The sequence below is a fragment of the Ursus maritimus genome, unplaced genomic scaffold (assembly GCF_017311325.1).
Source record: "Ursus maritimus isolate PB19 unplaced genomic scaffold, ASM1731132v1 scaffold_19, whole genome shotgun sequence".
NCBI lineage: Eukaryota > Metazoa > Chordata > Mammalia > Carnivora > Ursidae > Ursus > Ursus maritimus.
The window spans coordinates 55763665-55787741 of NW_024424341.1; the positions used below are offsets into that span (position 1 = coordinate 55763665).

A 24077-nucleotide genomic window follows, 5' to 3' on the forward strand; every position below is an offset into this window, starting at 1 on the left:
GGGGGGGGGGAGCAGAGGGAGAGGGAGAAGCAGGCTCCCCGCTGAGCAGGGAGCCCGATGTGGGGCTCGATCCCAGGACCTGAGCCGAAGGCAGACGCTTTACTGACGGAGCGGCACAGGCGCCCCTACTGCGGTGTGTTTATCCATTCCCCTGGGGGTGACTACGCAGGCGGTTTCCCATCAGGGGCTGCCGAGAACACGACTTTCCTGACGCACGTCTTCCGAGGAGCCCATGTCTGCTTCTCTGGGGGGAGGGGCGAGGTATCCTACGTTCGGTGTAAGTCCCCCCGGTTCCCCAGGGCAGAAGTTCCGACGAGACTGGCTGCTTTACAAACACACACGTGCCAAGAGCACGCACACGGGCGCCTGTGAGCTCAAGGAACCAGAAGGAGCCTGAGTGACCCCTTTGCTGCTCTGTGCCTCAGTTTCCCTCTTTATCCTTTCACTCACCAAATAGCAGCGAAGCGCCTGATGTGTGCCGGGTGCTGTTCTAGATGCCGGGGACACGGTGGAGCCCAAAGTAGCTGACGGTTTGGCAAATGGGGCGTAACAATAGGCCTTACTTCATTTGGTTGTCATAAGGCTCCCGCCTGGTACACAGTAGGTGCTGGATAAATGTCATCTGCTCTCTTAATTGTTACAAAATAATAGTAATCATAATGGTAATTATGTTTTGTATATAGATAGAACTATATGAATATAATTCCTTGTTTTTATATATGAATCTAATTTGCTGTACAAAATGAGAAGATAATAAGGCTATTCGGGATTATCACTAAATGTCCTTTAAGGACAGTGCGGGGCTGGTTCACGAGCACGGCCGTCCAGCCCGGGGCCGGCGCCGAGGCGGCCGTGGGAAAGGGCTGATGTGCGCGCAGACAGGGAAACAGATCGAAAACACTTTCATGACCCGGGGAAGATAAAGAGCTGACACAGTGGGTGCTGGATGTTGCATTTCTGTTTAATCTATCCAGAGGGAAATACCACAAGTTCGTTGAGCTGCCAGCATGCCGGAGATTTCCCGGATTTTGACCTGTAAAAGCTGGACAGGGTGGGGTCTGAGGGCGGGGAGAGAAGGCTCGCGTACCAGCAGGCACCGGCCCCCCCCCACACGGCAAATGCTTGCGGTGGACGGGGCGCTGTGTTCGGCTCTCCACTCCGATGCACCTACTGCATGCTCGTGACGCCTCTAAGGTAGGAAGGGTATTATTGTCATTTTACAGCCAGGAAGCTGAAGAACAGAGAGGTTAAGTGACTTGCCCAAGGTCACACAGCTGGTGAGGGTTTGAATTTTTAAAGGCGGCACACCTTTTACTCTAGTGATGAATATAATATGAAAGCAGCATGCCAAACTCCAAACACACACACACACACACACACACACACACACACACACAAAGTGGCTGGGCCTCTTGGCAACTACTTGGCAGGGAGGAAGGGGCAGAGGGCAACACTCCAACTTCCCCTCTGCTTTTCCTGTTGCGTCAATGCCAGCTAGAGCTCTGGGTAGGGCCTGCTGGCCCATGAGTGCCAGCAGGGAGCCTCAGGGTCAGGCCACTCTGATATTAGGGGGGTGGTCCGCCATCCCACCTGAGCCCTTCAGCTGTGCCACGTGCCTGAACACTCGTCAACTCCACAAGGCCTCCCCCAGACCAGTGAGGTAGGTTCACCTTGGTGACTCATTTCTCAGGTGAGGAAACCCAGAGAGAGCCAACTGTGTGACTGGGTTACGCTGCCTTCCGTCTCCCGAACGTGAGATTGTTGGGTGAACGCATTCTAGGGCCCGGCGTTCCAGAGCGGGGCTGATGCGGTTCAAAACTCAGCTCTGTTCCTTCCTTCACGGAAGGATCCTAGGTACGTTACTTCTCTGCGCCTCAGTTTTCCTGTCTGCAGAATGGGTATAATAATAGTATGCGTAAAAGGGTAGTATTAGAATCAAAGGGTTGTTGTAAGGATCAAATGATAGAAGATTTAAAGGTGCCTGGAGCAATGCTCAACACGTAACACAAGGTGCTCAATGGATGGTGGCTTCTAATAGTGATAATAATAATAATAGTAAGTAATAACAATAGCATTACATTACATATTATATTACTATCATAGTAATAATATAATATATATTATGTTAATATTTATAATATATTACTAATTATATTAGCATTATATATTTATATAGCATATTATATTATATATTTATATATCATTATATATAGTATAGTGTATAGCATATAGTATATTATATATAGTATACATATTTTTATATAGTATATAGTATGTTATTATCTACTTATATATATTTAATATATATTTGTATATAATTCACATATAATTCATATATTAAATAAGTATTTAATATATAATACTAATATATATTAGTATATTACTATTATATTAATATATTAATATTATATTAATAACATCGCTATATAGTATATATTACATTACTATATATTATATTACTATCATAGTAATACTATTATTATAATATATATATATAATTATTATTATCGCTATGATAGATCATGTCGCGTCACTGCTCGGCACCCTCCCGTGGCCCCGATCTCATGTGGAATAAAGGATAAAGTCCTCACAATGCCCCCACCCCCACCCCCGGGGTCCATGATATCTTTCTGTTCTTACCTTCCCCTTCTCTGCCTCGCCTACTGCACTCCAGCCACACTGGCGTCTTCGCGGTTCCTTGAACATGACCATCGTGTTCTCACCTCAGGGCCTTTGCACCAGCTGTTTCGTCTGCCTGGAACTCTCTTCTCTCAGATCCCCACATGGTTCATCCCTCACCTCCTTTATGGCTCTGCTCAAGTGTCACCTTCTCAAAGAGGGCCTCCTTGACCACCCATTTAAAATCCCGTGTGTGGTTTTTTTTTTGTTTTGTTTTGTTTTTTTTTGCTATAGCATTTATCCCCTTCTAAGACACCGTATCTTGCTTATTTATTCCATATTTGACTTCCTTCTTCCTTCGCTGACTCCTCCCACTAGAGTGTCAGATCCAAGAGAAAAGAGGCTTTTGTTGGGCACGTCCCCTGCTGTGCACGAGTGCCTGGAAGAGAGAAGGTACTCAGGAGCTTTCTTGAATGAATGAATGAATGAATGAATGAATGAATCTCCTGGACGGAGAATTCAACATTTTATTTTTTTCTGTTTTCCCAACACCCTCATGACTTTAAGAAATTGCTCTAGTAGGATTCTAGACATGCTGTTTCTCGCTCTGGGTGCCTGTCACCCGGCTGGGGTCGGGTTGTGAAACCCAGCGAGCTGGACCTACGTGATGTGTGCACTTCGCTGTCTGTGTTTATGATCGACTTTATGTAAAAAACAAAATGACGTAATTACCCCAGAGGTACTTTTTTTCATGGCACCAAGATTCAAAAACACCAATGAAGAAGAACCAAGACAAGCACTTTTGCTGTCAATACGTATTAACCTTTCTCTCTCTTGCCGGATATTCGGATTCCGATATGTTAAATTCTAGGGGCGCCTGGGTGGCTCAGTGGGTGAAGCATCAGCCTTGGGCTCAAGTCATGATCCCAGAGTCCTGGGATCCAGCCCCGCATCGGGCTCCCTGCTCGGTGGGGAGTGTGCTTCTCCCTCTGCCCCTCACCCACCTTGTGCTGTCTCTCTCTCTCAAATAAATAAACAAAATCTTAAAAAGAAAAAAAAGAACATTCCCATCAAGGCTGAATGTTTGATCACACAGTGATCATTGGCTGGGGTTCTAATAGCATAATATTTTGGGATTCCAAAATATTTTTTCATCACGATCATGTTCTAACATTGTAGGGTTCTAGAATTCCAGGATGCTCTCGAGCCTTCTAGAATTCCAGTGTGCTACCCTGCTGGGGTTCTAACCTGGCGCTTTTCTCGAATTCCAAGATGCTCCGGGGCTAGTTCTAAGAAGGCAGTCTTCTAGAATGCCAGTATCAGGATGCACTGGAGCTCTGATGTTGTAGTCCGGCTTCCAGGCGGCAAGTGGGGGTTCCCACACCCGGGGATTCCAGGGGCCTGAGGGTTTCGACAAGGACCTTCTACGATTTCTCTCCTGTTCAGGTGTCTGGGGCCTGGATGGAGAACACTTCCCTCAGCTACGAGTATGGGGATTACGACCGGGTTCCCGAGTTCCCCGTGGACTGCGTGGACGGCACCTGCGTCTCCGCCGACCCGCTGCGCACCGCCCCGTTCCTGCTCTACGCCGCTGTCTTCCTGGTGGGCGTGCCTGGCAACGCCACGGTGGCCTGGGTGACCTGGAAAGAGGCCCGCCAGAGGGTCGGCGCCACCTGGTTCCTCCACTTGGCCGTGGCTGATCTGCTCTGCTGCGCGTCTCTCCCCATCCTGGCCGTGCCCATCGCGCGCGGGGGCCACTGGCCGTACGGGGCGGCGGGCTGTCGGGCCCTGGCGTCGGTCATTCTGCTGTCCATGTACGCCAGCGTGCTCCTGCTGGCCGCTCTGAGCGCGGACCTCTGCTTGCTGGCCCTCAGGCCCAGCTGGGGGGCGGCCGCGGGGCGGGCGCGCAGGGTGTGGGTAGCCTGTGGGGTCGCCTGGGCCGCGGCCTTGCTGCTCACCGTGCCGTCGGCCGCCTACCGCCGGCTGCACCAGGAGCATTTCCCTCGCCGGCTGGAGTGTGTGGTGGACTATGGCGACTCCAAGGTGGCAGAGAACATGGTGACCGCCACCCGCTTTATTTTTGGCTTCCTGGGGCCGCTGGTGGTGGTGGCCGGCTGCCACGGCGCCCTTCTGTGCCATGCGGCTCGGCACCGCTGGCCACTGGGCATGGCTGTCGTGGTGGGTTTCTTTGTCTGCTGGGCCCCCTACCACCTGCTGGGGCTGGTAATCACCGCGGCAGCGCCGCACTCCACGCTCCTGGCCCGGGCCCTGCGGGCTGAACCTCTGGTCAACGGCCTCGCTCTGGCTCACAGCTGCCTCAATCCAGTGCTCTTCTTGTATTTCGGGAGGACTCACCTGCGCAGGTCACTGCCAGCCGCCTGTCGCCGGGCCCTGAATGAGTCCCAGAGCAAGGATGAAAATGCGGTCAGCAAGAAATCCACCAGCCATGATCTAGTCTCAGAGGCGGGGGTGTAGGCTAGAAGGAAACTGGTTTGTGTGCGTCCATCCCATTTTGCCATGCTGGCTTCAGGCATAGCTGGATCCAGCAGCTCAATGATATCATTTATTTCTTTATTCTTTCAACAAACATTCATTAAGCACCTGCCATGTGTAAGGCTCTATTATAGGCCCTGGGGAAGTAGCAGTGACCCAAACAGACACAAATCCCTGCCCTCTGGGAGCTGACATTCTATTGGAGGAAGACAGGCAATAAGCAAAGGAAAGGGGATATGGAATATATCAAGTGGTAGCAAGTGCTAACCTAAAGGCGACAAAGAGGACTGAGTGGGGCAGGGATATAGGTAAGCTAGGCAAGGCCCATTGGCTAAGGTGATATTTGAGCCAAGACCTGAGGAAGGGAGGGAGGAGTCATGCTTAAATCTGGCAGAAAAGCATGTCAAGCACAGGAAACAGCAAGTGCAAAGGCCCTGAGGCACAATATGCTCGGCATATTTCCGGAAGAGTGAAGAGGCCAATGTAGGTGAAGCAGAGGGAGCAAGAGGGAAAGTGGGTTGAGACAAAGGGAGAGAGGTAGTGGGGGGCTGGATTTGAAAGCCTTCCAGGCCATAGCAAGTGTTTGGAGATCCATGGCAGTGTTCTGAGCTACTGTTATCAGATAAAATATACAACAGCAGGGGCGCCTGGGTGGCACAGCGGTTAAGCGTCTGCCTTCGGCTCAGGGCGTGATCCTGGCGTTCTGGATCGAGCCCCACATCAGGCTCCTCCGCTATGAGCCTGCTTCTTCCTCTCCCACTCCCCCTGCTTGTGTTCCCTCTCTCGCTGGCTGTCTCTATCTCTGTCAAATAAATAAATAAAATCTTTAAAAAAAAAATATACAACAGCAAATTAAATTTGAATTTCAGATAAACAACAACAAAAAGGGTTTTTGTGTGTGTTGTTTTTTTTAGCATGAGTATGTCCCATGCAATATTTGAGACATACTCAAAAAAATTATAAAGATCACTTAAAAATAAAATCTTTGTGGGTATCTGGGTGGCTCAGTCAGCTAAGCGTCCGACTCTTGGTTTCAGCTCAGGTCATGATCTCAGGGTCATGGGATCGAGCCCCACGCCAGGCTCTATGCTCAGCGTGGAGTCTGCTTAAGACTCTCTCTCCCTCTCCCTCTGCCCCTCCCCACTGCTCGCTCTCTCAAATAAATAATAAAAATCTTTAAAAAAACCAAAAATCGTTAAAAGATTTTAAAAACAAAAATGGTTTGTTGTTTCTCCGAACTTCAAATCCAAGTGAGCATTCTGTAAATTTCTTTTTTTTCCTAAATCAGGCAACCCTACTCTGAGCAGAGGAGTGTCTCGATCTGACTTAGATTTTAATAGGATCCCTCTAGTAGCTGGTGGAGACTAGACTCTGGGGGAGGGGGAAGGGACATGAGGAGCTGCTGCTTTAGCGAAGAGACTACTGCCATGGTCCGAGCAAGAAGTGGTGTTCACTTGGGTCAGGCTATTAGCAGAGGCGGTGAGAAGGTGACAGATCGTGGGTCTGTTTCGAAGGAAAGGCTACGTCCCAGCTCCTTAACTTGGTAGTCGAGGCTTCTCTCTGCCACTGGACACACTTACATTCTAGCCGTTCAGACTGTCGTCGCGGACAGAATACTGGCCCCTAACGAGGTCCACATCCGAATCCCCTGAACCTGGGAATATGCGACCTTACGTGACAAAGGGAACTTTGCAGGTGTGATTAAAGGCTCTTGAGGTGGGACGAGGATCCTAGATTATCTGGGTGGGCCCAAGGTAATCACAAGGGTCCTTCTAAGAGGGAGGCAGGACGGTCAGAGTCATGAGCAGGAAATTTGACAGTGGAAGCAGCTATCAGAGTGATGGGAGAAAGGGGCCACCGGCCGAGGAACGCAGCCCCACGAGGGGCCTGCCGACGCCTTGATTGTAGACACCTGACCTCCAAAACTTGAATGGAATAAATCTGTACTGTTTTGAGTCACTAAGTTTGTGGTCACCTCGTTACCGCAGCCACAGGAGACTAATACAGATCCTCCGGGCTGTATTTTTGCACGTGTCTTGGCTTTTTCTCAAGCTAGTGCCAATGCCTGGAATGACCTTCGGATCGGTGCCGCCCTGTCTGGTAATCGCCAGCGATCGGGACCTATTCGGATGCAAAGGAATTCAAATAAAATATTGAGTTCCTCAGTGGCACACCAGCGGCTAGTTCGAAGCTCAACAGCCATGTGTCGCTGGTGGTTATGCTACCAGGCAGTGTGGATATAGAACCTTTTACGAGACAGGGCTGTTCGAGAATGTCACCCGCTTGCCTCTCTGACGTCACACAGTAGCGGCGCCTGAATGTAGGGTCATTACTACAGGACAGCATCTTCTAAGGCCTACGGCAACACAGGGAAGTAAGGGGAGATGCTTCATTTTATAAGATGAGGCTCAGAGAGGGGAGGTCATCTGCCCCAGATCACACAGCGAGGAAATTGTAGAACTGAGAGTTGAGCCCATGCTCTTATCTCTGGAATCTTCCTTCCATGCCTTGCTCAAATGACACTTTCTCCAGGGAGTCCTCTCTGATTCATTCCCTTCCGAGGGAGGGAGTGGTGTTCTCTTCTCTAGGTTGAGTTTCTGGAACACCAGTTCCCAGGTAAGCTGTAAAATTCCCCATGGGCAACGTCTGGGCCATTTTTATTTTTATCTCTTCTCCACCCATTCCCAGGCCTTAGAAATAACAAAACTATTTTTATGTGTCTATATCCTGTTTTCCAACGAGACTGTGAGCTCCCCAATAATGAGGATCTCTTTCTTGCTATCTCTTTTTTCAATTTCTGGTATAGGGACGCACAGTAGGTCCTCACTAATACCTATTTTAGTCCTGGTATTTTATTCAGAATTGACATGCATGAGTTATGAAGACCAACGCTCCCTTGTAGAATGAATTCTGTCCTGGGACGATTCACAGAGCTTTGGGAACAGCTGGGGGAAATCCTGTTGTTAACGCACTGGGGCCAGTTACCATTTAGGAGAGCTCGTCTTCGATACATTTATAAAAAGTCTTTTGTGTTTTTTAAAATTTATTTTCATTTATTACTGCATCAGCCTTACTTTTTTTTTTTTAAGGGATCAATTTCATGTAAGCTCAAATGTAATTCTTTTTTTTTTTTTTTAAGATTTATTTATTTTAGAGAGAGAGTGCGCGCGAGCGGGGGGGTGGAGGGGCAGAGGGAGGAAGAGAATCCTCAAGCAGACTCCCCACTGAGCCCCCGAGTCTGATGCAGGCCCGATCCCAGGACCCGGAGATCAGGACCTGAGCTGAAATCAAGAGTCAGACCCTCAACCAACTGAGCCACCCAGCTGCCCCTCCAATGTATTTCTGTGGAACTTGGTCATTAAAAATAATCTTGCTTTTTTTTGTTGTGACTTCCCCTTTTCTGTTCTTAATTCTGTTTGCTCTTCGAACGCATTGGTTTCCTTGTTTCCAAAGCACCAGGTCTTAATATTTTTCTAAGAGCGAATTTCAAGTCTGCTACTCCGTCCTAGTGTTGGCAGTTTGCAACATACATCTCGAAGTCATACTTGCTGTTTACTTCCTCCCATTTCTCTTTAAAAAAAAATTCTAGTTCTCTTTTGGAAATTTCAAGCAGTGTCTAGTCAATTTCTTCCCCTTCTTCTTTTGACCATGAGCTATGAATTGGCTTCTCTATGCTCTGATTGTTTTCCGAAGGTTCGATAATTGCATCCAACTTCCCTCTTGATATCCCAAGTCAATGTCCAACACGTAACTCAAATTCGAATATAACTCAAATTCGAATACGTTCAAAACGGACCTCTGGATTTTCTCTCTCAGTCCTCCTTCCCTATTTTCCTGATCTCCGTTGATGGCAACTTCATATTTTCAGGCACTGTGGCCAAAAACTTTGAGGTCATCCTTGAGGCCTCTCTTTCTCTCACATTCAATGGCCAATCTGTTAGCCAGCTCCTCCGGGCTCTACCTTAAAGTATCCACAGAATCTGACCGCTTCTCACCACCTTCTCTGCCATCATCCAGGTCCACCATCCCTCACTTACTGCATCGGCTGCCCCCCGGTCCTCTTTCCTCATCTTGGTTCCCTACAGTCTGTTTTCTGCACTGAACTGAAGATTCTGTTAAAATTGAACTCAGATCGGGGCGCCTGGGTGGCTCAGTCGTTAAGCGTCTGCCTTCGGCTCACGGCGTGATCCCAGCGTTCCAGGATCGAGTCCCACATCGGGCTCCTCCGCTGGGAGCCTGCCTCTTCCTCTCCCACTCCCCCTGCCTGTATTCCCTCTCTCGCTGCCTGTCTCTCTCTCTCTGTCGAATGAACGAATAAATAAAATCTTAAAAAAAAAAAGAATAAAAAAAATTGAACTCAGATCATGTCTCGGGTCCCTCCTCTGCTCAAACTCCTCCCATGGCTCCCACCTCACTCAGAGGAGAAGCCAAAATCCTCTCCGTAGTGTGCCTGATCTCCTCTCCTCGTTTCCTCACCTCATTTCCTGCTATTCCCCCTTCCCCCTTCCTTCACTCCCTCCACGCAAGCCAGCCCACGCAAGCCAGCTTGCTGACCTGTGAACCCGCCCACCATGTTGCCATGGCAATCTGCACGCGATTTCCTCCACCTCCAGGGATCTCCATGGTTTGCTGCCTCAATTACTTCCGCTCAAATAGTACTTCCTTGGAGCTGTCCTCTCTGACCACGCTACTTAGAATAACATGACTCCTTGCCCCTTTCCTGCTTTGTTTTTCTCCATAGAGTGTGGCGGTACTGCTCGACGTTCTTTTTATTTTTATTTAAGTAAAAATATTGAAATGTCTGTTTCTCCTACTAAAACCTGAGCTCCATGGGAGCAGGGACTTTATCTGTTTTATTCACTGCTCTTCTCGGTGCCTAGAACTGGCTCTGGAACTGAAGGCTGTACCTTCTTAATGACAACATTCTCTTAAGGAAAAAGGAGAATGATGATACTAAAAATGAAAGATCTAACATTTATTGAGTGCCTACTACATACAGTAGTGAAAAAGCAATTTATGTACCTTATGGACACATTTTTGCTTACTTTCCCCAACTATCTTGAAAAGCAGATATTGTCCTCATGTTATAAATAGGGAAACTGAGGCTCAGACCCACAATTCCTGAGGCACCTAGGACTAGAGAGGACTCTATATTCCCATTCATTTAGTCATTCATTCAACAGACGTTTACTGACTCTCTGATCCTTGTGGTGGACGCTGGACAACACAGGACCTCCAAGACAAGAATGGCCCCTGCCTTTAAGGGGCTGGGGAGTTGAGTTGAATTATTTATTAGTGAATTACTAGAGTGAATTATACGTTAATAGAATTATCTGTTAATAATTATGAATTATAGTGAAAAAATCACAGGAGTAGCTTAATAGTGTCTGGGCTCCCGCCAGCTTTTTCTCTGGCGTTGGGGCAATCCGGTGCAAAGACGGTTCAGAGCGAAGGTAGAGCAAGCGCAAGTGTCCGCGGCAGCACTACCACCGACCTCTAGAGGGCGCAGCGTCACATTCGTGGCTCCGCTCGAGGAGAGGCGGAGCTGGAGAGTGTTGTGCGCAGGCGCAGAGTGGGTTTGGGCGGCTCCCAGTTGCGCACCCGCTCCTCTGCCTGCGGTGGGGTGGGGCCTGGCCGTGAGGGTGGCATGCGCAGGCGCAGAACCGGCTTCGGGCGCGCGAGGGGCGCTGGGGGCCGGAAGTTGGAGTGATCCCGGCGGTTAGTGAGGTGAGGGGGGCGGGGCGGCTGCGTGGGGTTGTGGCGGCGGAGGCGGCGGGTGTTGGGTAGGGTTGGGTAGCTGGGGAGCGAGCCGAGGGGAGGGGAGGGAAGTTCCAACATGAGGACACGTGTTGGAGGAGACAAGGGGCCCGGGAGAAGCGGACGGAGATGGAGCCTGAGCGCCCTGAGAGCACCTGGGCGACACAGAGGCTCGAGAAGGGAAGAAATGGGAGTCACGGCAAGAAGCTTGGAGAAGCTGAGGGGCCGAGAGACGGGGAGGTTGAGAGACGACGGAAGCATCAAACCGGGGCGAAGGGGGGCGCAAGGAACTGACGGGGTCCCCAAGGAACTGACGGGGTCCCCCGACAGCGCCTCGTAGAGGCTGCAGAGAAATGTGGTCGCACCGTGAACTTGGAGGGGAGGGTGGGAAAGTAGCGAACAGAAGTAGACTGAGGAAGAGGGCGGTTCAAACGGAGGAACAAGACGCTCGTTGACCTTAAAAGTTATTTTACCGGCCCAAATGGGTTTATTTGGGGATAACCACGAGTTGCAATTTGAGACAAGCCAGCTACAGCAAAAACCATTGGCTAGTCCAGCAAAAGAGAAGATAATTTTCTGGAGAAGGAGGAAGTTGGGAAGGCTTGCTTTGAATGAAAAGTCGGTTGGAGAAGAGCAAGAGTTCAGAGTGTTGATGGTTTCTCGTTGGCTGAGTTGCTGGGGTGGTCGCTTTCTTGTAGGAGGTGCAGCTGTACCTCCTTCCCTGTTGGCACCTGTAATGGATGATTCTTTCCTGTTGGCAATTCTGTTGGAGACTATAATTGACAGTTCTTCCAGTGGCTGACCTCAGGTGGTAGGGCAGGAGAGCTTCCCCCAACCCTCTGGCCTCCCAGCTCCATCTTAGTGAGATTTCTGTTCATTAATGGAGAGAGACTGATAGATACAGAGAGACGGAGGGAGTGGAATAGGGAAAACCTGGCAAAAGCTGATGGAGGGGCTGAGAAAGGGGAAGAGCCCGCCGAGGCAAAGAGACTTGGAGAGAAAGCCGGAGGTGGGAAGTGAGTGAGATGGATGGGAGCTGGGTGATTAGGGCAGACTAGTGAAGAAAGCCATCTGGAGTGTGGAGAAATGGGGCTCGATGGAGAGAGGGTGCATTTGGTAAACTTGGAGAGCAAAGAGAACTGAAAAGATAGTGTCGAGTTTAAAAATGGAGAGAGAAAGCCAGACCACGGAGAAACACTGAGAAGATGAAGAGGAATAAGTGGGAGCCTGACTCCCTAGATTTGAATTCCCTGTCTCACTGTGTACTTAACCTGTCGTGGGCTCAGTACAATAGGGAGTGATAGTAGCCCTTTTTTTTTCAGATTTATTTATTCTAGAGAAGGGGGAAGGGGCAGAGGGAGAGGGAAAGAGAGAGTCTTCAGCAACGTGGAGCTTGATCTCACGACCCTGAGATCATGACCTGAACTGAAGCTGCAGCACCCAGGTGCCCCAGAGAATAGCACCTTCTTAACACAAGGAAAGTGTAGATGTGTGTATGTATGTGGTTGTGCATATAAATATATGTGTGTGATTTAGAATAGTAACTGATACGTGAAGAGTGCTGTTAGTTATTAAAGTGTCCGAACTGGGAAACAAAATGTTGGGTGAAGAAATGGACACGATTAGTCATGATGGAGAGGCAGTAACGGAGACTGGCAATGGAAAGAGACAAAAATGGAGCGTCAGAAAAAACGACTGAACGAGCAAATAAGATGAAGAACCGACGGGTAATGGAGAAGGCCGCCTGGAGAGAATATCGGACCTGAAGATAAGCGAAACGGAAGAGGGGACCAGACTATGAGAGGGAAGAGGGCTGAGCGTGGCAAGCTTGGGGAGCTGAAAAAGGCTGAGACTTGAGGATGGACAGCCAGAGGGGAGAGCTCGGGAAGCAGAGAAAACCACTGCAAGCCACTGCCAAGAGACCCAGAGACGGTGAGAGACACAGAGAACCGAGGGGACCCAGGAAATCTACAAGGTAACCTACGAAGAGGCTCCTTGAGAGCCATGGTGCGTGCTCAGTTGGGCCCACGTGTGCATAGGCGGCTTGCAGCTGGGAGGAATGTTCTTCATTTCATTCCCGATCCTTTTCTCGGGGTCCCAGGCTCAGTATCAACAGCATTCTAAGGCCTTTTCCTCTTACTGCCTCCCCTGCAACAGGAGTTCCCTATGAAGCCACTCTAGCATCGCCCAGCCCATGTGTACACCGGAAAATGCTGTGCACAGGCTGCTGCTGCGGGAAACCACTCCCGCCAGCTCACAGCTGCTTCATCAGCAGAAACGCCCTTTCTGGCTCCAGTAACTCCCAGGGATGGCCTGAGACTGCAGAGATCGAATCTCGGAACTCTGTTCCGTGATGACTGAAGGCAGAGCAGGCGAAAGCATTGCTAATTCCAGACCAAGGCGAATTGTGGCCTTTTTTTTTTTTAAGATCGATTTATTCTAGAGAGAGGGGTGGGGGAGGGGCAGAGGGAGAGAGAGAGAGAGAATCCCAAGCCGACTTTGCGCTGGGCATGGAGCCTGGCGTGGGGCTCCACCCCGTGATCTCAGGTCTGAGATCATGACCTGAGCCAAAATCAAGAGGACGCTTAACCAAGTGAGCCACCCAGGTACCCCAAATTGTGGCCTTTTGAGTGTACTTTTCCGGGCTGTATGCCCTGGTTCCTCTCACTGATTTCCCCATGTTCGTCTTCACCTGGCTCCTCTGTGCCAGGCTGGGCGCTAAGCATTTGCAATGTTTAGAAGTAGGGATTGTCCCCCCGGGGCGCCTGGGTGGCACAGCGGTTAAGCGTCTGCCTTCGGCTCAGGGCGTGATCCCAGCGTTCTGGGATTGAGCCCCACATCAGGCTCCTCCGCTGGGAGCCTGCTTCTTCCTCTCTCACTCCCCCTGCTTGTGTTCCCTCTCTCGCTGGCTGTCTCTATCTCTGTCAAATAAATAAATAAAAAATCTTAAAAAAAAAAAAAAGTAGGGATTGTCCCCATTTTATAGATGAAGAAAACAGCCTCAAAGTAGTGAATTCACAAGTGGCCCCGCGTCTAACAAATGATGAAGCGGAGATTCAAACCCAGATCTGCCTGACTCCAAAGCCTACACCGAGGAAAGCTCTGAATCCTCTTAAGGTGATAAAGTTTACGAATCGGAGTGATGGGCTTCCCTCCAGAAAATTGTACATATGAGGATATGCTCTCTATTACTAGGACTTACGCAGCTGAGAGAAAACCAACGTTGCCCAGGAAGACATTTGCTTGTGTAGCTGGTGAGGGTTGGAGTGGACTAAGCCAAGCTTCTTCCCTCTCCCACTTCTCTCCTCGTAGTTGCTCAGTGGCCGTCCTAGCGTGTCCTTCGTTGTGTCCATGTGCAGGCTTTTCTCTATGATGGATTTCTAGGAAAGGTGGTCAGGTTCAGGAGCGATTACAGACAGCTCCGGGTTCATACCTCATCCTTGTGTGACCACAGTAGATAGAAGGAGGGCTTTTCTCTCCTGGCAACCTAGTGCAAATTCCAGAGAAAGGCCGTGACTGGCCCTCCGCTGGTCATGTGTCCACTTCTCGCAGCAGTCAACGGTTGAAGGAGGAATCGGGTGCCATGGTTGGCCAGGCCTTTGTCACTTGCCCAGTCACTAGGGGTTCTCTGACTTAAAGGCCGTCAGAACCATGCGGTATCCAGGAAGGGCTGCTCTTCAAACGGGGGGAGGGGACGGAGGGTGCTGTTATCAGAAAAGGAAGGAAGGGATGTGCCAGGCAAGCAAAGACAGCGTATAATCCAACACTTGCAAAATTGTGCACTTGATTTCAGAGTTCCTAGGTGCCCTGAAGCTCAGTGGACCCCAGATGAAGAGCCCTTGCCTTACTCTCTTCATTATGCCACACCCCTCTTGCGTTCTGGCCTCTCGTGACAAGGTTCTGTTGTCGATTGGCCTCATGACCTCCCCTCCTTCAGCTTTCGGGTCAGACATCCCTGGGCATCCTTCCCTGACTCCCGGGCACGGTCAGGTAGCTCCTGTGGGCTCCCACGGCCCAGTCACTGGATCGTCTGTCTCTTGCCTGTGACCACGACCACATGTGAGGACTCAGGGTGGCCTTACTCATTAACTATCCGTTCTCGTCCAGTGCTTACAAAAGAGCAGGCTCTCAGGAAATGTTTCTAAAAATGAATGAGTGTCTTCTGTTCTCTCCTTCAGGTATTCGGGCCTGAAAACCCAGGATGGGCTGGTGTCTGTCCCAGAGATCACTGCAGGAGTCGTGAGGGGCCCTGGGCACTTGCTCTGTCATTGCCTGTGGTCATCCTGGACCATCGACGACAAGGGAGATTGTCTCTTTGAAGGGAGAGTGGTTCCTCATCGTAGGCCTCTCACCTGTGACTCGGAGACAGCACTGTGATGAGCCACAGCATGCCTCCTCCCAGAACGAAGGGGGGCGGGGATCACCGAGGCCGACACTGGAGTCCCAGTGAGGAGGAGGCCCGCGAGAATTGGGACTGGAATTGTCCAGAGACACGTCGCCTCTTCGAGGAAGCCTTTTTCCGTGATGAGGATTATATACGCCAGGGTTCTGAGGACTGCCAGAAGTTCTGGACCTTCTTCGAACGCTTGCAGAGATTCCAGAGTCTCAAGGCCACCAGGAAGGGGGAGAAAGACCCCTCGCGTCCCAAGCCCAGCGTCCCAGCACTGGCTGACCTACCTCGCACGTACGACCCACGCTACCGCATCAACCTCTCGATCCTGGGCCCCGACACCCGGGGCTCTCGGGGGCTGGGCAGGCAGCCCCCAGAGAGAGTGTCCGAGTTCCGCCGAGCCCTGCTGCACTACCTGGACTTCGGCCAGAAGCAGGCGTTCGCGAGGTTGGCCAAACTGCAGCACGAGCGGGCAGCGCTTCCCATCGCCCAGTACGGGAACCGCATCCTGCAGACACTGAAGGACCACCAGGTGGTGGTGGTGGCCGGGGACACGGGCTGTGGCAAGTCCACGCAGGTGCCCCAGTACCTGCTGGCGGCCGGCTTCAGTCACGTGGCATGCACCCAGCCCCGGCGGATCGCCTGCATCTCCCTGGCCAAGCGTGTCAGCTTCGAGAGCCTCAGTCAGTATGGCTCACAGGTGAGTGGGCCTTACCAGCTTCCCGGTTTTTCCATGCGACCTCGAGGTGTAGGTGGTTGCCCGTGTGGTGGTATCGATGCAGGTTACCAGAGCTCTTAGCCTTTCGCTTGGCAACGAGTCTTCTAGAGATCGAGCTACAGATTGACCCGACTATGGTTCAAATGAGAAAGGCACTAGCATTGCCCATAACGCTTTAACATTTTATTTTTGAGAGAGAGAGAGGGAGAGAGCACATGCATGCGTGGGGAGCGGCAGAAGGAGAGAGAAAGAGAATCGCAAGCAGGCTCTATGCCCAGCACAGAGACCGACAGTGGGGCTCGATCTCGGGCCCCTGAGATGGTGACCTGAGCCGAAATCGAGTCAGATGCTTAACCGACTGAGCCACCCAGCGTCCCCCCGCCCAGTGTAACATTTTTAACAGCGAAAAATTGGAAATGTCCTAAATCATTCGTTTTTTAACAGCCATTAAAAAAGTGAGAACCCTTCTTTATTCATGATTTCTAGGGTTCTAATCCAGGCTCTACCATTTAAGAATCGTTATTGAAATTATAATAGTCCAAGCAGAGGAATGTACGCATCCCGTGTAGCTCGGTGAATTTGCACAAACTGAATTCATTTATGTAACCAGCACCCCAGAAACCCTCTGTCCCCTGCCTTCGGTCACTGCCCTGAGGCCCCAAGAGCTGTCACTCTCCCGAGTGATAGATTATTGTCTTAGATGATAAGAGGAAATACCACAGATTAACTTGGCCTTTTTTACTTACTTCTTATAAATGGAATCAGAAAGTGTGTTCTCTCTGGTGCCTGTCCTCTGTTGCTCGGTACCCAGCTTTGTGAGGCTCGTCTGCGGTAAGCGTGTGGGTGCACACTGTTCTTTCTCGCTGCTGTTCCGCATCCCCTGGTGAAGACCCCACAACGTATTCGTCCCTGCTGCTGTCGACGGAAACGTGGGACATTTCCAGTTTCAGGCTCTTGTGTGAAGGTGCCACCGTCAGCATTCTAGAACATGCCGTTTGGTGTCTGTCGGTACATATTTCCATCGGGGATATAGCTAGGAGTGTGACTGCCGGCTCATCAGATCTGCAGGAATGTCTAGATCCTGCCAGAGCGCTTTGCAAAGTGGCCGTACTCATCCACACTGCCGGCGGGTGCTGTGTTCCAGGCTGCCACCTACGCTTGTTACACTTAATCTTTCTCGGTTTCGCTTTTCTGGGTGGGCGGATCGTAGTAACACATTTTAATTTGCATTTCTCTGGCAACTAAGGGTTGAACGTATTTATTGGCCATTTGGAGATCTTTTCTGAAGTGTCTGTTCAGGTCTTTTCCCTTGATTGTCTTGTGTTGTCTTTTCATTCCCAGTCTGTGGGGTTTTAAAGATGAGGGAAACCAGTCCTTCGTAGGATTTATGTATTGCAGACCTTGTCTCCCACTCTGTGAGTCGTCTTTCATTTTCTGAATGCTGTCTTTTGATGATGGGTCTTTTCATTTAAATGTGGTCCAGTCTGTCATTTTCCTTCTGTGGTTGGCATTCTTTGGGTTCTGTTTAAGGAATATCCCCCTACCTTAAGGACATACACACATCCTATGTTTTTTTCCTAAAGATTTTTACCTTTAAAACTATAATTTATCAGAAATTGATGTGTGTGTGACGTGAGGTAGGGGTTAAGATCATTTCTTCACGGGGCGCCTGGGTGGTGCAGTGGGTTGAGTGTCTGACTCTTGGTCTCGGCTCAGGTCACGATCTCAGGGTCGTGGGATTGAGCCCCATGTGGGGCTTCACGCTCTTTGTGGAGTCTGCTTGGGATTCTCTCTCTCCTTCTCCCTTTGGCCCTCCCCACTGTGCTTTCTCCCTCTAAAATAAGTAAAATTTTAAAAAGATTTATTTCCTCTCAATACCGCTTTTTAACTGTGTTTTGCCTTGGGTCAGCGACCTCGGTTTCCCCATCGGTGAGGTGAGAATAGTGGTTCTTGCTTCTCATGGTGGCTGTGAGGATGAAATGAGCGGGCGGTGCCCATGCAGTGCTTAGAGTAGTTCCCAGCAGCGTAGGGACTCCAAGAAAGACGAGCTGTCCCCATGATCGTTAATCAGTGTACACACCAGGCTCTGTGGCGCACGCTTTCCGTGCCTCAGCAGGGAGCATTCTCCCAGCGTGGGGCGGGGGGGGGATGTCTCGGAGGGACGGAACCGCTCGCCCAGAGTCAGTGGCACTAAGTGCAGAGTGGGGTCCAAACCCAAGCGTGTTGGACTCCAGAGCCTGATGGGGGGCGGGGAGCAGGGGCATTTGCTGCGATTCTCAGTCTGGGCGGCCGAGGGCTGGCGCTCAGGTGCAGGCTCCTCTCCTGACGACCCCCCTCCCCCCCAGGTAGGCTACCAGATCCGCTTTGAGAGCACGCGGACGGCGGCCACCAAGATCGTGTTCCTGACGGTGGGGCTGCTCCTGAGGCAGATCCAGCGGGAGCCCAGCCTGCCCCAGTACCAGGTCCTGATAGTGGACGAAGTCCACGAACGGCACCTCCACAACGACTTCCTCCTGGGCGTCCTCCGGCGCCTGCTGCCCGAGCGGCCGGACCTCAAGGTCATCCTCATGTCGGCCACCATCAACATCTCGCTCTTCTCCAGCTACTTCGGCCGTGCCCCCGTGGTGCAGGTGCCCGGGAGGCTGTTCCCCATCACGGTCAGTGCTGCCCCCACGGCCTGCAGTCCTCCTGCCCGGTCTCTGGCCAGGCTGGATGTGTCTGTCCCCTGTCTCCTGCTCAGAGTCCCGTCTTTCCCTGAAGGACGTTCTTGCTCGCGCTCTCTCTTGTGCAGCTGCCATTTCCTGAGCATTGACAGCGCGCTGGGCAGGTGCTTAGTGCTTGTTGGGGGAGAGCCAGCAGTGTGAAGCTAGAGTTTATTTCTCTGATGTCACAGTCCTCCCGGTCCAGGCTGGTGGGCAGCTCTGTGGCATGTGGTCCTTCAGGGACCCAGGCTCCTCTTCTCTCCTGTTCTGCCATCTCACAGGGTGGAGCTGCTCCGTTTCCGCACTGTTGACATTCTGGGCTGGGTAATTCTTTGCTTGTGGGGGCTGCCCTGCTTGCTGTACGGTGTCTAGGGAGCCATCCAGGTCGGTCTGGTCAAAGCTTGCAGGAAGAGGGAAGGGGCCCCAGACTTAAAGGAAAGGCCTTTAAGTTGGACGTGACCTTGCTGTTGTCTCGTCGTCCTCTCTGAGCCCCATCTGGTGCAAGGTGGGGAGGGCTGGACGGTACTCTGGGGATGGCGTGCCCAGGAAGGAAAGAGCAGAGTCTCGGGCCACCGTGGGTCGCCCACACCACTTGACACGGCCGACCTCACCCCGTCCCCACAGTGGTCCTGGGCGGGCCTGACCCGCATACGTCATTAACCACCCACCCCACGTCTTCGGGTTCTCCGGAAACTTCTGCCCTGAACTTTGCTCCCTTTGCTTGGGCCTGTTTGCTGTGGCGCGCAGTGGTCTTGTCGGTAACGAGGGTGAAGCTGCTCGCAGCCGCCATGGACCGCGCGTGGACCGCGCGCTCTGCCGCTAACATGGGAGAGCGCACGTGGGCCCTCACCGCGGCCCTGGGGGGCCTGGGCCAGGGATTTCTGCCCCTGGGGGTAAAACGGAGGCTCAGAGACAGGGCTGGAATCCTGCTCACAGACATCGCCCCGGGCCGGGCAGCCTCTTTGCTCTTTCGGATCCCCTTTCACCTCCCCACCTGTGTGTCTCCCCCAGTCCCCACCCACGGGTGGCACTCGTAGAGCCCTCCCGCCTGGCTTCCTGGTGGCCTCCAAGACGCTCTACGCCCGCTCGCTTTGTGTTTTGAAAGCCAGTCCTTCCTCTGGCAGCGAGATTTGGTAGGAGCCCCGGAGCTCTTAGCACCAGGAAACCGCACTGTTGCTTGTGGTTTGGGGTTCTAAGTACCCATCCCTCTGTCTTCCGAGCAGCCGTAAAACAAAAAAAGGGGGGGGGGAGCATGCTGTCTGAGAAGTGATTTTTCTAGGTTTTTGATCCTGGCTCCACTCTTTAAAATTCTGTTGTTGAAGTTACTCTCCAAACAGCAGAATGCGCGCCTGCGTAGAGCTCAGCTGATTTTCACACGTCAAATACCCGTATGCGGCGAGCACCCAGCCTGCAAACCTCACACGTCCCCAGCGCCCCGGGAGCCTTCCAGTTACCCCGATCCTGTCCTTTCACGAGCTCCTCCTCTCACCAGCCCGGTTGAGGGTGCCGCCTGCTGCCTGATGGGTCCGCGCCGTCTCCCGCAGCCTGTGCCCTCCCTGCCCCGTCACCCTGCGCTCGGGTGACAGGCGCGCCCCTGCCCCGGGCCGTCTCCCCACAGGTCGTGTACCAGCCACAGGAGGCGGAGCCAGCAGCGTCCAAGTCCGAGAAGCTGGACCCTCGGCCTTTCCTCCGGGTGCTGGAGGCCATTGACAAGAAGTACCCGCCCGAGGAGCGGGGCGACCTCCTCGTCTTCCTCAGCGGCATGGCGGAGATCGGCTCGGTCCTCGAGGCCGCCCAGGCCTACGCCGGCCGCACGCAGCGCTGGGTGGTGCTGCCGCTGCACAGCACCCTCTCTGTGGCCGACCAGGACAAGGTACCCCGCGGGGCCGGGCGGGGCCGGGGCGGGTCTGGCTGTGTCGGCCGGGGAGGAGGGCGTCGGGACGGTGATTCCACGATCGCAGGGCCCTGGGCCGCTGATGGGGCTGCTCACGTCTTCAGCCAGGGTGAGCTTCCGGATGAGGTGGGAGGCGTTGGAGCAGAGCTTTGGACAAGGAGGATTCGGGGAGGGAGGTAGTCCGGGGTGGGGGAAGCCCGCCTGGAGCACAGGTGTGGGGAAGGGTCGAGAGGCTGCCGTGCTGGAACGGAAGGGTGCCGGCAGAGGGGCCTTCGCGTCAGCCTGGTAGCCGTTTGTTGCCGTGTCACAGAGTCCCCCCAGCCCTGGCAGCTTAGAACAGTGAGCGTTTGCAATCTCCCATCGCTTCCGCAGGTCAGGAATTCGCGAGATTCTTAGGTGGGTGCCTCTGGCCCAGGCTCTCTCTGTAGGGTGCCGCTGAGGTGTCGGCTGGGCTGCTGCCATCCGGGGCTGGAGGGCCCTCCCCTAAGATGGCTCATTCACAGGGCGGGCTGTTGGCCGGGGGCCTCGGTTTCCCTCCACGTGGGCTGTTTGAGTATCCTCCCAACATGGGAGGCTCTCCCCAAGAGACCCCAGCAGAAGCCACAACGTCTTTTATGGCCTGGCCTTGGACGGCACACCCGCGAAGTCTGCAGTGGCCCGTTAGTTGACTTGGGCTGCTCTGTTCAGGGGGAAGGTACTGGGCGAGGGTGTGGATCCCAGGAGGCGAGCCGCATCGAGCCTTCCTTCGTGGAGGCTGACTGCCACAGTCCCCTGGGGAGGAGGCCGTTCAGGTCACACTCTGTTGATTGAAGAAACCGCCTTTGAGCACCTCCTTAGTGCTTCCCCTTGCGCCGAGGGGGCTTTTTGGGACACACCGGGAGCCAAGATATGGCCCTTCCCCTCACGTAGCTGCCCGTCTGTGGAGGGAGATGGCAAGCAGCCAATAATTTACAAATGGAAGAGGAAAGCTCTGGAAACGTGAGAGCACCCTCGTGGTGGATTCAGGGAAGGCTTCCTGGAGGAAGAAACTTTCCAAACGGAGACTCGAGAAAGCCCCAGCCTTGGAAGGGGGCGGGGAGAAGAGTGTCCCAGCTAAGGTGTGTGGAGCACTGCTGCGTGCCGGCCGGAGTGGGAGCCGTGTGTGCGCCTTGCCGCGTTTAGACCTCCCAGCAGTTCCGTCTGCCAGGAGCCGCCGTTAACCAGGACAGACGCAGACACCGAGGCCAGGGCACTCACGCAAAGTCCTTTCGGTGGCCGAGCCACGCTTTGGAATGTGGTAGTTTGGCACCAGAGCCCTCGCTCTTAACCAGAGGTTGCCAACTTCCTGCAAAGGGCCACGGAGTACAAAGTTGTAGATTGACTTGTTTATTTGGGAGAGAGAGAGAGACGGAGTGTGAGCAGGGGAAGGGGCAGAGGGAGAGGGAGAAGCAGGCTCCCTGCTGAGTGGGGAACCCGACACAGGGCTCGATCCCAGGACCCCAGGATCATGACTTGAGCCGAAGGCAGACGCTTAACCGACTGGGCCACCCAGGTGCCCCCAAAGTTGTAGCTTTTATGAGCCATTTCGTCCCAGGCACGACTGCTCCACCCTCCCATCGCAGTAGGAAAGCAGCCGCAGACTGACACAGGTGAGGCTGTGCCGTGTTACAATTGGATTCACAAAAACAGAAGGCTGGATCTGGTCCCCAGGCTTAGTTGCTGACCCCCACTCTTGACCACTGTGTTTGTCTCTTGGGCCCAAGAGAAGGGCCTGCTTGTGAGAGAAAGGCAGGGCCCCTGGGAGGCCACCTGCAGGGTGTCTGGGGTCCAGACTGTGATGGGGAAGGCAGGCCTGGTGGGGGGCTGAGGTGGGCGGGCCTAGGCCAAGGGCCTTGGAGACCCAGTGTGGTGCTTGGCTTTGTCCCGAGTGCTGCTGGGAGACGTGGGAGGGCTCTGAGCAAAGGGGGGAGCAGTGCCAGTGTGTTTTAGCAGACCCTCTGCTGTGCGTGATCATGGGCGGGAGGCCAGACTCCAGGGAGGAGGCCGGGCCAGGACCTGGGTGGGAAGGGAGGGCCTGGACCAGAGCAGGGCTGTGGGTTTTGGAGAACGGAGTGAATTTCGGAAACATTCAAGGCGTGCAGGTGTGGCTGGAGCGGGGAGGGGGAGGGGAGCCAGGACGGCCCAGGTTTCCGGCCCACGTGGTGTGGTGGATGACGAGTCATCTCTGAGATGGGGACTCGAGGAGGAGGAAAGCATTCAGTGGGAGGCACTGAGGCTATTCGAGATATTGTGGGTGGGTGTGAAGTGCCCGTGGGCCATCCAGGAGGCGTCAGGGAGGCCACCGGACACAGGTCAGCAAGGGTCTGTTAGTCTAGGTTGTCACCTCCTCCCCTGCCCCCCAGGTATTTGATGTGGCCCCCCCTGGAGTTCGGAAATGCATCCTCTCCACCAACATCGCCGAGACCTCCGTCACCATTGATGGGATCCGCTTTGTAGTAGATTCTGGTAAGGGCTGCTCCCCGCCACCCCTCAGGCCCTAGAGAGAAGTGTGGGGTCTGGAGATGTGCAAGTGTAGTGAGTGAACTCCGGACCGGAGCAGGGAGTAGGTGGCCTTTAGGGCCGCGGAGCAGCGGCACCATCTTCTCAGATGTTCCAAGCTTGCTCCTGTCTCAGGGCCTTTGCACTTACTGTTGTCCCTGCCGAGAGTGGTCTCGCTCCTGATATCCACAAGGCTTACTCCCTCATCTCTTTTCAAGACCTGCATAAATGTGTTCCCATCAGAGGGGCCCACCTCGTCCACTTTGTCCGATTTGTGACCCTCCCCCTCCTCCTGCCACTGTTGCTTCCTTTATGAGACCTGTTGTTCCTCCGAGTATGGCCCTTATAGTTTATGTCTGTCGACCTATTTCTTTTCTGTCTTCCCAACTGGACCATTGTCTGGGAAGTCAGCATAGCATAGTGGTTGGGAGATGCTGGGGCCAGCCTGGCTGTGTGCCCAAGGTCGTGTCGCTGAGACTCTGTGTGTCTGGTTGCTCGTTTGTAAAATGACACTAATAGCAGAGCCTCCCTTGGGTTGTAAGGATTCGATGAGCGAATTCATTCCCCTGGGTATTTGGGATGGTACCTGGCACAGAGCAAGCACTCCGTGTTAGCCGTGACCTTACCGTACTGCACCTGGGACGCCGTCCACGGTAAAACAGTCTGTAATTTTATGCACCGTCAGAATTTTAAGATGCTGGCCGTTAAATGTGGACGTGCCTTTGCTTTCAAGGAGCGTCCCGTCTTCAGAGACAATGCAAGTGGACAAAGCTGCTCTTAGAGTTGATGAACTCTGTTCTGTTTAGCCCCGTGGGACTGAGGACAGTGTTCACAGTGGGCCCCGTACAGTGCCTGGCACACAGCAGGTGCCTAATAATAACGGTAGGCCCACCGGGCTCCTGAATACACAAATAACAGACGCGTGAATGAGGAACAAAAAAATCAAGGAAATGTCAGGGCGTCAGGGCTGGAGGGGCGAGGCAGCAC

General features: G+C 52.9%; 2 protein-coding genes and 1 long non-coding RNA gene across 5 annotated transcripts in view; 2 read left to right on the top strand and 1 right to left on the bottom strand.

Annotated features, from left to right (window-relative positions):
• C5AR2 (complement component 5a receptor 2) overlaps positions 1–5872 on the top strand; it is a 7086-nt gene extending 1214 nt beyond the window's left edge. The window contains exons 1-2 of one of the 2 annotated variants that reach the window (XM_040634220.1): positions 1470–1660; positions 4066–5872. In XM_040634220.1, coding sequence (XP_040490154.1) covers positions 4081–5094 — 1014 coding nt within the window. In that variant the 5' untranslated portion in view covers positions 1470–1660; positions 4066–4080 and the 3' untranslated portion in view covers positions 5095–5872. Of the gene's footprint in view, positions 1–1469; positions 1661–4065 lie in introns of those variants that run through there. The other variant, XM_040634219.1, reaches the window with a different exon arrangement.
• LOC103657078 lies at positions 742–3861 on the bottom strand. The gene is made up of 3 exons (XR_566775.2): positions 2641–3861; positions 1671–1887; positions 742–1189 (listed from the first exon to the last, which is right to left on the bottom strand). It is a non-coding gene; the product is annotated as an uncharacterized LOC103657078 (long non-coding RNA).
• Positions 5873–10742: 4870 nt separating the features above from the next.
• DHX34 (DExH-box helicase 34) overlaps positions 10743–24077 on the top strand; it is a 26224-nt gene continuing 12889 nt past the window's right edge. Inside the window, exons 1-5 of one of the 2 annotated variants that reach the window (XM_040634218.1) lie at positions 10743–10839; positions 15048–15959; positions 18323–18634; positions 20298–20552; positions 22955–23057. In XM_040634218.1, coding sequence (XP_040490152.1) covers positions 15246–15959; positions 18323–18634; positions 20298–20552; positions 22955–23057 — 1384 coding nt within the window. In that variant the 5' untranslated portion in view covers positions 10743–10839; positions 15048–15245. Of the gene's footprint in view, positions 10840–11166; positions 12845–15047; positions 15960–18322; positions 18635–20297; positions 20553–22954; positions 23058–24077 lie in introns of those variants that run through there. The other variant, XM_040634217.1, reaches the window with a different exon arrangement.